Source organism: Psammomys obesus, unplaced genomic scaffold, assembly GCF_907164565.1.
Source record: "Psammomys obesus unplaced genomic scaffold, mPsaObe1.curated_primary_1811, whole genome shotgun sequence".
NCBI classification, from domain to species: Eukaryota; Metazoa; Chordata; class Mammalia; order Rodentia; family Muridae; genus Psammomys; species Psammomys obesus.
The window spans coordinates 10,702,697-10,715,621 of NW_026586173.1; the positions used below are offsets into that span (position 1 = coordinate 10,702,697).

At 40.0% G+C, this 12,925-nt stretch overlaps 1 protein-coding gene across 1 annotated transcript in view; it reads left to right on the forward strand.

The window, feature by feature from the left end:
- Tbx20 (T-box transcription factor 20) overlaps nt 1-12,925 on the forward strand; it is a 48,363-nt gene that overhangs the window by 11,541 nt on the left and 23,897 nt on the right. The window contains exons 5-6 of the mRNA XM_055601456.1: nt 2,474-2,632; nt 11,312-11,388. Of these exons, the coding sequence (XP_055457431.1) occupies nt 2,474-2,632; nt 11,312-11,388 (236 nt within the window). The remainder of the gene's footprint in view (nt 1-2,473; nt 2,633-11,311; nt 11,389-12,925) is intronic.

Genomic DNA, 12,925 nt, shown 5'->3' on the forward strand with positions numbered 1-12,925 from the left:
ATCTATCTATCTATCTATCTATCTATCTATCTATCTATCTATCTATCTATCTATCTATATCTGAGACAGGGTTTCTCTATGTAGTTCTGGCTGTCTTGGAACTCACTGTGTAGACCAGGGTGGTCTTGAACTCAAAGTCACAGATCTGCCTGCCTTTGCCTCTTGAGTGCTGGGATTAAAGCTGTGTGTCACCATGTCTGGCCCAATTTAAGGTTGTTTAAGTATAGAGGCACCACCCAAAGATAAAGATGTCCAGCATGTATCAATTACCCTCAACCTCTAGTGTCTTGTTTGCAAATACTTTCAGCAGAAACTCTCTCTCCTGCACCATATCCATCCACGTTAGCCAGGAAAGCGAGAGGCCCTTTAGCTGCAAGGCCAGCACAGCAAGCATCACCTAGTGGCCCACACACTCTTATAGGGTGCTTCCCAAGACCGGGGATTTGCAAGGCATTCGAGGACCGGATACAGGCGAATCTCCAATTCCAAAGGGCAGACGGTCTCTGTACATTTAAGTGGCTGTTTGTCAGCGGAGACAGGTGGGAAACATTTTATACCTAAAAAATGAATTATGTTCAGCCAAATGTCCTGTTGTAGCTCATGCCTATAATCCTAGCACTCAAGAGATGGAGGCAGGAGAACTGCCAAGATTTTAAGACCAGCCTTCGGCACAAAGTGAAACCCTGCCTGGAAACAAACAAGTGAGCAAACAAGAACAAAAAGAGATTTTTGTTTTGCTCATTTTGTAGAGTGGCAAACATTTATATTTTAATAAATAAAAACACTTTACGTTTATCATTGCTAAGAACTTGAAGTTTTTGGTGGCTACAGTATGTAAGATGGCCATGACAGTGATTAAAATTTAATTTTAAAACTGAAAGCTAATGGTCCAAGAAATTGTCATAGCACAGTTCCTAGTTTTGAGCACGTCTTCCTTCCTGTGTGCTTTACAAGGGTTACAGTCTCTAGGAGCTGTCCAGATGGCTCAGCAGTTAAAGAGCTCTTGAGGATCTGAGATTAGATCTCAGCACCTGTGCCAGGCAGCTATCAAAAAAGCCTGTCATTCCAGCTCAAAGGAATCCAGTGCCCTCTTCTGGCCTCCATGGGTATCTGTACAAATGTGTGCACACACAAATAAGAAAATTAAAAGTTACATCCTTTCTTCTCACCAAGGCCCTGAGAAGTTAGTACCAATTTTGCATTTGAGACTGCCTAGGTTGGAGAGGTTCATACATTTGGCTAAGATAAGAGAGCTATACAGTAGCAGATTTGGGATTTTAACCCATGTCTGTTTAATACAATAGTATATTTCTGAATCGTTTTACTTTTTCCTCTGTGAATAACCAACCGTATGGCCTTCCTAGAGAATATTATTTTTATTTAGAAAATTTAAATATGCATTTTATGAACTAACTAGGCAAAAAAACCCAACAAAACACATTTTGAAGACTTGTTGTTTTGAATTCATTTATCTTATCTGTTGGAGTGTTTTGCCTGCATGTATGTGTACCATGTGCATGCCTGACGGCCAAGTAGAAGTCGGAAATGAAAGATGGTGTCAGGTCCCTGGAACTGGTGTTATGGATGGCTATGAGCCACCATGAGGTATTGGGAATAGAACTTGGGTCTAGTGCAAGAGCAACATCCACTCTTCACCACTGAGCCATATCTCCAGCCCCCTTTTATTAATTTTTATCATCTGTCTATCTATCTATTTGTGTGTGTGTGTGTGTGTGTGTGTGTGTGTGTGTGTGTGTGTGTGCATTCATGCCACAGAGCATGTGTGGAGCTCAGAGGAAAACTTATAGAAGTCTGTTTTCTCCCTCCATCATATAGCTTCCAGGAATCATACCCAATTCATCAGACTTGGAGGCAAGAACTTTTACTTATTGAGACATCTCACTGGTCCAAGGCATCATTTTGGAAAATTAATAAAACCTGTCTGAGGGGATGGTTCAGTTGATGACATGTGATAACACATAAACATGAGGACCTCAGTTTGGATCCCTGCACCAACATAAAAGCCAAGGAGTGCTGTGGGGTGGAGACAGATGTATCCTGGGGTTCACTGACCAGTTTATTTCATCAGTGAGCTGCATACAGTTTCAGTGAGAGACTCCCCAGCAGAAAGACACTGAGGAAAGCACCCAACATTCTCCTCTGTCCTACACATGCATAGACATCTGCAGAAACAGGTGTGTGTATACACATACACCACACACACACACACACACACACATACACGCAAACACATAGAGCATACTCTCCAAATGGCTTCTTTTCTACCTCCATCATTTCAGCGGACGGCTCGTGTGATTTGCAGTTGCTGATTCACAGTGATGACTCTGTTACTGAGTGAAAGCGACTTTACACAGGAGGGGAAAGGGTTGTTACTAATCCTTGAACCTGAAGTTGCAGATTAGATAAGTGGGTTAAGGATGCAAAACTCAGGATTCCCATCTCTTCGCTGCAGATCATTTTGAATTCAATGCATAAGTACCAGCCACGAGTGCACATCATAAAGAAGAAAGACCACACGGCCTCCCTGCTCAACCTGAAGTCAGAAGAATTCCGAACCTTCATCTTTCCAGAGACAGTTTTCACGGCAGTCACGGCCTACCAGAACCAGCTGGTGAGTAGGCCCTTTGCAGTTCAGTTCCTGCACCGGGGGTTTGCCTAGCGCTCAGAAGACAGCTATTGAATGTGGGCATCACATCCACTATGAGTGTACTGAGTTGTCACGTATTGCATCCACCACACTGTGCCTTCTGAAAGAAACTCCCTGCTACCTTTCCTACCTCTTGCAGAAGCATGCCCCCCCTTTATAAACACAAACCCTGTAGAGAACTGCTAAAATTATTAACACTTGTGATGCTTCATGAGACTAGCTTAGACACAACTTAGGATAAGGATATATTGTGAACCTCGAATAATAAGCTGCAGTTGTGTCTTTAATTGACATCAAAATAATAAGTTACAGCATTGGGTTATATTTTCTACTATTCTCAGCATACACTATATTTCCAACTTGAGAATTATCTTCTTGCATAAGATTTAGTCTTAGTAAATATTTCTTAGTGTCTCACTAAGGCCAAATGTTGCTAGGTACTTTTTTTATATATATTTTATTCTTTCCTGGTCAGCAGAAGGTTGACAGGTTTGTAGCAACAGTGATGCAGAGTGGCGAAGAAGCTGAGGGGAAGAAAGACTGAGTAATTTTTCTGCAGTCAAAAAAGCAGGATGTAGAATTCTTTTGAGTGCACTTAGTAAAAGGTGTTCACACACACCTTCACTTGAATCGGCAGGCTGTTCAGAGTTCTTTATCTGCTTTTGCTGATTGGCTGGAGTAGCTAGGATGCTTGTTTTCCTCTTGTCATGCTGTTAGTGTGTTGTAGATTCTGAACATGAGAATCCATGGGTGGGTCAGGCAGAGGATATGCAGAGACTCTGGGAAAAAAAGGGAGGAAGAAGAGAGCACAGGCAGTCCCCTTCAAAGAAGAAAGTGGGAACTGGCAGGGGAATGGCCAGAGTGGATGCAGAAGGCTCATGTGTGTGCAAAGTCTGTGTGGCTTTGACGTTCATTTCGCAACTGTCCCTGACATTTCCCTTGTAATCTGGGGCTCAGAACCAACTAAGCTGTTTGGGGGCTATTGCAGTGATCAGATGTGATGATTTGTACAGACATGCCTTGGAAACTGTGAGGTTGGACTGTTCAGGACTGCCAAGAGTGCTTTATTTACACATGGACTTAAAACAGGGTCAGATGAAAGGGGAGGAAGTCCTCCAAGCAGTGGACTTGGAAAGGGGCAGGGAGGAGATGAGGGAGGCAGGGTGGGGGTGGGAGGGAATGAGGGAGGGGGATACAACTGGGATACAGAGTTAATAAAATGTAACTAATAATAAAAATAAAACTAAAAGAAAGCTAAAAATAAATGTCATCTTCATGTCAGCCATGAAGATGACTCAGCAGGTTAGAGGCACTTGTGACCTGGTGACCTGAGTAGATCCTTAGAAAATACACACACACACACACACACACACACACACAGAGAGAGAGAGAGAGAGAGAGAGAGAGAGAGAGAGAGAGAGAGAGAGATAAAATTAAAAATCCATTGGCATGTTTGCTAAGATAAATCAATGAATAGTTGTTATGTTAATCACCTCATTGTATAAACAAAATGTTATCTCTCTTTTGATCTCCAAAACGATAATGGAAAAAAAAAAGACTTTTGGAGAACATCCAAGTAAAACTTTTTGAATAGGCCAGAGTCAACAACACCCTCCCGCCCTGAAGATCTGGATGTTTGACTCCGCAGTCTCTCTTGTATTTGGAAGCAAGGCAGAGAGAGGGTCCTACAGACTCAGAGAAGAGTCCTGAAACGTTCAGCTCATACACTAAGTGAATGTGTCATTTTCTGATACAACGCTAGATGTATAACCCTTTGAGAAATCTTGTTAATGCTTTGGGATGAAAAAGCGACTTGTCATATGGAAACTTTCAAAGCTGCTTTCAGGAATCCCTCTAAAAGGGTCCAGAGCTGGAAAACGCAAATGACAAGTTTGTTTTTAAAAACCGAAATGTAATGTGTTAGAACAAATATGGAAGTTTCTACACGTATCACCTTAGATAACATGAAAAGGAGAACTCCTAAGTAAATGCCAAGAGGCCTTCTTTCATAGTACACAGATTACATAAGGAAGGGTAGCATTTGGGTGCTTGCTATTACACACCAAAGAAGGATGTTTTCTTATCTAATCTTTGCAGGAATATTATTCAAGCAGGGAAGTAATATTTTTATTATGCAATATATAGCTGGAAAATTGAGGCATGAGCTAAATGAGTCACTCAATGTGGCTTCCTGTGCCCATCAAGGATTTGAAGAAAGGTAAAAGAAGAATCCTTGACCTCTGAGCTGAGCACCACTTCTCAGGGGCAGGGCTCTTTTCCTCTCAGCTTCTGGCCTTGATGGACCCTTAGACATCTTTCCCAGAGGGTTTCAAGGCAATATCCCCACCCCCCCCCCATCCCTGTTTAATCTGCTATGTGGGTTTGTGATCACACAGCATATTGGTGAGTGTGACATAAGTTGCCATCCTCAACTGGAGGGCTGAGTGTCAGCGAGGCTCCGTTCAGCCCCTAGATACCGTGTGTATTCGTGTGATTACTTCATTGAACTGTTCCTTTCACTAAACTATCCGAAAAACTTCAGTGTACAAAGTCTTATAAACGAATGGTCAAATGAACTCCATGTGCCCTCCACTCAGACTTAGCTGTTCTGCTATTCCAATCCAAGATGCTAGTCTCATCTATTCACCAGCAAGCATGTTCCCACAGAGAGTTTTTTTTTTAATGTGACCATACTGACTTTATCACAGCCCAGATGATCAATTAGAAACATTCTTTAATATTATGCAACAACCAGTCCATTTGAATTTTAGTATTATCTGATAGTATCTATGGTGATTTTGTCTTCCCTGCCCCCCTTTCAATAAGCTCGAACTAAAATTGATGGTCTAGACTAATTATTGTTATTTAGAAAAATCCTTCCACATTTTTCTCAATAATGTTATTTAATTTTGACTTTGAGCCCCAATGGAAGCTCTGAGATGTCATTGTGTAGATAATGAAACTGAGGCTCAGAAGGGTTAGGACACTCTCTCAGGACTGTATATTTGATAAGAGGCAGACCTGTCAAGAAGGTTCAACCTTCTGGATCTTAACGCTTCCTTTTTGGTGGTATTGCAAGGCCAACAAAGTAATCACTTCCAAGGTCAACAGTTTGAAAGCTTACTTTGACAACATTATGATTTTAAAGTAAGCCAAAATGCCAATTAATGCATATTTTAACACTAATTACTCCTCTCACTAAAGTTTATTTTTATAACTGATATTATGAGTGGGTTTGAAATTCAATCCCAAGAACCCATCAATCTTTGACTGCATCATAACGTATGAAAGGATTAATGGGCTAGTTTAGTGCTGGAAAACCCACAATGGAAGCATCTTCTCAATAGATCCCTGAGCTCATTTCTGTAATACATCTTTAAAACCATCTTTAGTATAAAACCACTCATCCGTATGTGTGGCTTGGTAAAGCAGCGCAGTTTTGTAAATGGTTAATAGATGTCCTTTAATGAATAAAACTGATACAGGTTTCCTTTAAAATCTGTTCAGGAATTATCATTTTTAGTATGTCATCTTCTTGACAGACTTACCTCTAGGGTTTCTGGAGTCAACTGCATTTTCATTGCTTCATGGCATGTATTAATTTTCCTACAGTAAACACAATAAGATAATATAATGCAAAGAAAAGACATAGTATGTATGTATAGTGTCAACATGAAGTTTTCCATGTGTGAGGAACTAAGAGAGAGAAGAGGATTGACTTAAAAATTCCCATTTGGACCGATTCCTCTCTGTCTAAAACTTTTGATATGATTATTATTTTTATGTCTGCTAAATTCAAATCAAAGTTCCCCCAAAATGTGTGTGTGTGTGTGTGTGTGTGTGTGTGTGTGTGTGTGTGTGTGAAACTTTACTTATTGAGACTGGTGGTCTGATGGTTTTATTTAGAATTAATGAAAATGGGACCTTTTGCCCATTTCTTCTTCTGCTTTTTGCAAGGGATGATTGCATTTCTTTACATTATTAGATAAATGCTAAATACATTACACTTTCAACAAACTATTTTATAATTTAAGATTTAAAGGTCATGCATTGTTTTTGAGCCAGCAGATCATTGCTGTGGAGTTGAAGTGTAGGTCAGGTTTCATTTCTAAATGCCTTTGGTCAGATCTTTTCCTGATAATTGGAGAAATGGTCTCCAAGGGCCAATTTCACCTTATGGCTGGGACCCCAGCTGGATTCAGAGTCATGTTGTGACAAAGAATAACAATCTCTGTAAAGTCACCTTTCTCTGGCACAGCTAGTATAAAAAAATCTGCCCTCTAACTGTGTGTGCATTTACCTACGGATGATAGCAATGGAGAAAAATGAATTTTCCAGTTAGCACATGCCTTATGCTCTGCATCACTGCAATTATAGTAAAAACACGAGTCTTTGCATGTCTGGGAACATACATACTGCAGGGTTTCTCAGGCATATAGTGCTATTCTCTCTATAGTGTATTCTATACATGGCATCGTCAATACTGTCCCTTCACCAAGGGAAGAATATTGCTGCTTTTAAAAACTGATTTGGGGGTGGGGTAGAGAGATGGCTCATTGATCAAGAGCATTTACTGCTCTTGCAGAGGACTGGGGTTTAGTTCCCAATATTCACTTCTGGGAATTTTTAACCATCTCAAACTCCAATTCCAGCAGTTTGGATACCCTCTTCTGGCCCTACAGGCACCCATACACATGTGGTAAACGTCAACTCACAGGGATAACATACATATAAAATAAAAAGCTTAAAAAGTGGTTTTTGAGTGATATAAGAGCTGTAGCATCAGCTTCGAAGAAAATGATGTTCAGTGGCTGACACTTTTTGAATCCTCCCTTTAGTACAGCCTTTGGCAAGGGTAGCACAGGTCAGTATTTCAGGCTATAGACTTCCTGGGCCAGAGTTTGATGGAACAGTCAGTGCACTTAGCCACTTGCTTTCACCATTCTCATAGCCACTCTTTCCATTATGCCTGATTTTACAAAGGGATGGGAGACTGAACCCTAAGAAGCAATTTTACATGTTTTAAATTTAAATATCTGAACTTTTATGACCCATTGTTACCTAGAATACGGAAGTTCTATTATTTAAAGTTATTTTACGGCCAAGTGTGGCAGTGCAAACCTTTAGTTCCAGCACTCAGGCAAAAACATGCTGATCTCTGTGAGTCTGAGGCTAGCCTGGTCTACATTGTGAGTTACAGAACAGCCAGAAGTATGTAGAGAGAGCCTGTCTAAAAACGCCAACGCACACATATGTCTGTCTGTCTGTCTGTCTGTCTGTATATATGTATATGAGTGTGTGTTATCTTGAAATAAGAAAACAAAATAGAATGCTTATAAGTAACACACAGTTTAACCTAGTCTGTAAAATCATGATATTATAATTTGGTTGTTATTTTTATTTATTTATTTTTTGTTTAGTTATTTGGTTTTTCGAGACAGGGTTTCTCTGTGTAGCCCTAGCTGTCCTGGACTTGCTTTGTAGACCATGCTGGCCTCAAACTCACAGATATTCTGGCCCCCACCTCCCAGAGTGCTGGGATTACTGGTGTGTACCTCTGGCCTGCTGGTGGTTTGTTCTTAATATAAAGTTGAACAAATCTGTCTGTAATTTCTTCTGTGGTTGTCTGCTGGGTCTGGAGCTGAGCTTAGCCAAACATAAGATGGATCCTCAAATTCAGCCACAGTCTGTGCTGTTGTATTTATTCACTGGAAATTTTAAAATGAACAATTTTAAATGAACCCAGATTCAGCTTTCTTTCCTCTCTATTGCTCAAAATCTCACCCCCAATGGATTTAGTCAAACTCATCCATAGGGAAAGTAAACAGCAGGTAACTGTCTTGCATTCTTCTTCTAATTAATGCTCTAAATTAAACTGTCATTGTACTTTATTACTAAGTCTGGATATACAGAGGGGCCATGCCCTAATGCAGACTTTGTTTTGGTTTTTGAAGTTTAAAATTACATTATATCAAGTTAAGGAGAAACAAAGCTGCATGGACACTAGTAAAGGTTATAAAAAGTAAAGTTTAAAAAAATAGTGGTAGATAATTTTAATAATGAAAGATAATTCAAAGAAATAAAACAATGTGAAACTCATGCTGTATTTAATTCATTTCCAGGCACAAAGTTATGGCAATAATGTAAAATCAGGGACACATTAATTGACATACATTTCTCTACTTGTATTAGGGCATGGAAAGAGTTTAGTCACAATCACTTCACTCAAAGTCCTTGAACTTTAACCATCGGAAGTAGTAAAAACACACACAGTTTTTTCAAATCCTTTCCAGGACAAAGCAATCATCATACCATTGACACTTCTTCCTGTTGTATAGCTTATTTGCAACCAAATATAGATTGTTATAGTTCATCAAAGAGAAAAGGCTTCAAGCACTTATGATGTTAGCATCTCTGTTAGACACATCATCTTCCATTATCTGCAGACAACTTTAACTACTGACAAATCCAATCCCTTTCCAATTTCAAAATGAACTACTTCGAGCAAGATTTGCCTTTGTTGTTCTGTCCTACAGTTAAAAGTTTTCATTTGGGTTTGACTTACCTTTAATGTTGCTACTTGCCGAGGACACATCTCACTGTCCAAGTCCCTTCACAGTGTTTCTCCGTACTTGCTCCATAGAGTTTCAGACTTTGTCAAGGCAGAGAGCAGGTGTCCTTTACTCAGTGTTACCTTGCACTAAAGCAACCAATCTTTATTACATAGGTGCTGGCTAGCGGTTGCCCAAACATTTCAGGAGCCATAATGCACTTCAGCATTGTATTTAAATTACAGTCGCTAAAGGACCACAGGACTTGGAAATCTTGCTGGGACTTAGGATATTAGAACATGTTGGTTGTCTCCACTTTAAAAGATTTCTGCAACTTATAGAGAATAAACAGTAGTATTTTTCCTTTTTGAAAGTTGAGACTCAAATACAAGATCAAGTCTGAACAAATGGCTGAACGATCAGGTCATCGGGAGGGCCAGCGTGAAGGAGAAGAGATTCTCCTGAAGCCCTGAGTGTGCACACTGCAGCGGCCACCACAGAATCTGGGCAGAGTTTAGCTTTTGCTTTTCACTGTGAACAAGTCTTGTTTGTCTAACATATTTCCCTCCCTTTTTACCAATATTCACAAATTTTGGATTAATGCAAGGAACTTCATTCTTCTTTATCTGCTCTCCAGTGCATGTTCAGAGCTACTTTTAAGGACTCCTCATGGCTGATGATCAGCATAGGCTCCTTCTGTGGCCTACCAGTGTTGAAGAGAAAGGAGAGTGTTCTGCTTCGTCCATGCATTGAAGGGCTTTATTTAAAAATATTTTTAATTTTAATTTTTATTAATTACACTTTATTCACTTTGAATCCCCCCATAGCCCCCTCTCTTCTCCTCTCCCAATTCTACTCTCCCTCCCCCATTGGAGGGCTTTTTACAGAGGGCAAAGCTTCTTTGCTGCTTTGCAAGTGTAGTTCATGCTAAGAAAACTTTAAAAAGAACATGGTGTTTTTCTTTATGGTGAAAAGAGAAAGCGGTCTAGAATGAACTTTGGATACAGCCTGTTCTCTTTTTAAAGTAGTACTTCAAACTTTGTTTTAATTGCTTTCTCCTTAGTGTGAAAAAGGAGGACACCCCACACTCCATAACTCCTTTTTCTTCCTTGCTCAGAATATTTAGTGTGTGTCTCCCTCCAAAGATGAACTTGTATTCCAGTCTTACAAGCGAAGACTGTCTTGAAGGCTTTCTTGTCAGTAATTCAGTTAGGAGCAGGCCGTCTTGGGTCCTTGCACTTTGTGCCTCACTGTGTAGGTGATGGCTTGGTTATCTGTGAGGTTCCTTTTAGTGCTAAGAGGAGTTTCCTATTCGGGGTCTCTCTCCACCAGTGCTTCATTCGGTTTTTGCTTTACAGCTTGATGTATTTTTCCTCAGAGGAGTGGTGCACCGCGCCGGTTGGGTCTTTGTGTGTTAATATTAATACTATAAGTGTTACAAACTCTCTTCTGCGCGTGCTTATATTTGGAGATCGATTCTTACTAGAAAGTAATTATTTCCACAAAAGCAGAGTTATATAAGAAACGCTGAACAGAAGGCTGACAAAAATAACTGGTTTGATTTTAATGTAGTGGAGGGTAAAGAATAATGGCAGTAAACTTATATGCGGAAGGCTTCAGATCCTGTATTTATTTATGTAAAAGACGTCAAGATTAGTGCAGTATTGGACATGGGCTATTATTGGCCAGTTAATCTTCTTTTCTATTACAGCATATAGTCACCTGCTTGAAAATTTAACTAGGTGATGCTTCCAAGTCAGAATGAGACAGCATCTTTGCTTTCATCCTCCACTCCCAACAACACACATAATCTATACAGTTCTTCTGCAGTTGAGTTCTAGCCTTTCCCTACCATTTTAAATAATTTCACAATCTCGTTTCATGTCTACCCTTGCCTGAAAGGCCACCAAACCTTCACTATTTCAGCCACAACCCAGTATTCCTGTGAACTTGTCTCTCACTCACATTGTTTCTCAGGATGTGTATAGAAAGTACTGTATTATTGGGGTCTTTGGGAAATGGACAGACTATTTCTAATTGTTTCTTTGACCTTGGAAATGAGATTGTTTTGTACCCATTCTTCCCTTTCCAGATAACCAAGCTGAAAATAGACAGCAATCCATTTGCCAAAGGATTCCGGGACTCGTCCAGGCTCACAGACATTGAAAGGTAATGAGGATTTTTTTTTTTTGCTTGCTTTTTTTTTTTTGTCCAGATAAGATAAAGAGTGGGTTGTAAGAACATGTGCCTCTTAATGCCAATGAAGCACCACCTTACAGTATATAATCTTCACCATCTCTGCAGCTTCCCTTCCAACCATAAATTCCATTGCACAGCTCAAAACTCTTCAGAGCAGCTGTTCCTGGATCTCTCAAATACTTCGTGTCCCAGCAAAAAGGTTTATTTGATATGAACACGCATTCCACTGTAAAGCGTTGGGTTTTGCTGTGATCAGAGACTGGGTCCCAGTTATAGTTGATCCTTATGCCTTTCTGAGCAACACTCTGCAGGAAAATGGACACATAGCTGTTTGCCTTCAAAAGGGGATGTATTTAATAACACAGAGAACATAGGGGTGATTTGGAATTTTGAAACAAGGAGATGTAATTTAATTCGGAGCCACACAATCTTATCTGTAAAGTATACTGGTGTCTTTAATAGGAGAACTATCAAGTCTGAGGACCTGTAAGAAGAAACAATCATGCAATGACAATTATTCATCATCTTTTGAGAGCATTGAATGACCGAGATCCATAACTGTTAGCTCAAAATGAATATTGAAATTTATTTTTCAAGGAGATTTTGACCCGATTCTTTATTCTTTATTTATATTTTTATGTCTTGTCAGCTGCCACACATTTCTGCTATTTTTTTTACTGTGCCTACCATATGGGCACATCCGACCTTGGCACTTCTGTCCATTCTGTCTTGGCAACTCAAGTGAAAGGCTAATTATGTTTTAGCATCTTCTGTCTGATTCTTCTTAACCCTGACTAAGTGGCAGAGCAGGGAGTGGTGGCAGAATTGGAGGGAATGCATGTAGAGGCTATATAGGGAGTCAGAGAGTATGAAAAAAAAAAGGAAAAAGCTAATTGCTGAAGGGTCTGACAAGTGGTGGGAGGTGGTGAGACCAGGGGAGAATCTTAGGCCAGTGGATGGACATGTCTTTCCAAAGTCTCAGAGAACAGCTTTGTTGGAATATTGTGGATAGTGGCATCTATAACAGCACACCCGTAGCTCCAAAGTGCGAAAAGTATTTCTGGGTCTCTCATCTTAGGTGAGCCTTAAATCTTACCCTTTAGACTCTATCTGAGTAACTTTGAATAGTCTCTGTGGACTGATCTTAGAGTAAAAATAGCCCTGCAGTTGCACACATGCCCATGAGATAGGAGTACCCAGCCTGGCTGCCCTTTAGAAGAGCAGATTTGATAATGCATGTGGCCACATTTTCCACTTATTGAATAAGTGTTCTGATGTGGGAGCACTCACTTTTACGTGAAGCTAAGTGGCTTGTGATGGTCCTAAGGCCAAGAGAGCACTGTGACGTGACTAGCTGAAAGTTTGCAAGATGGCCTAAGTGGTGTGAAACTGGCCAAGGTTTTGGATTTCATTTCCAGGTATTTAAGTCCAAATTTTTCCTAAATAGCCTTTGGGGATGGGACAAATCAGATCAATTGATCTTTAGAGACCTAAAGAAATTAGATTA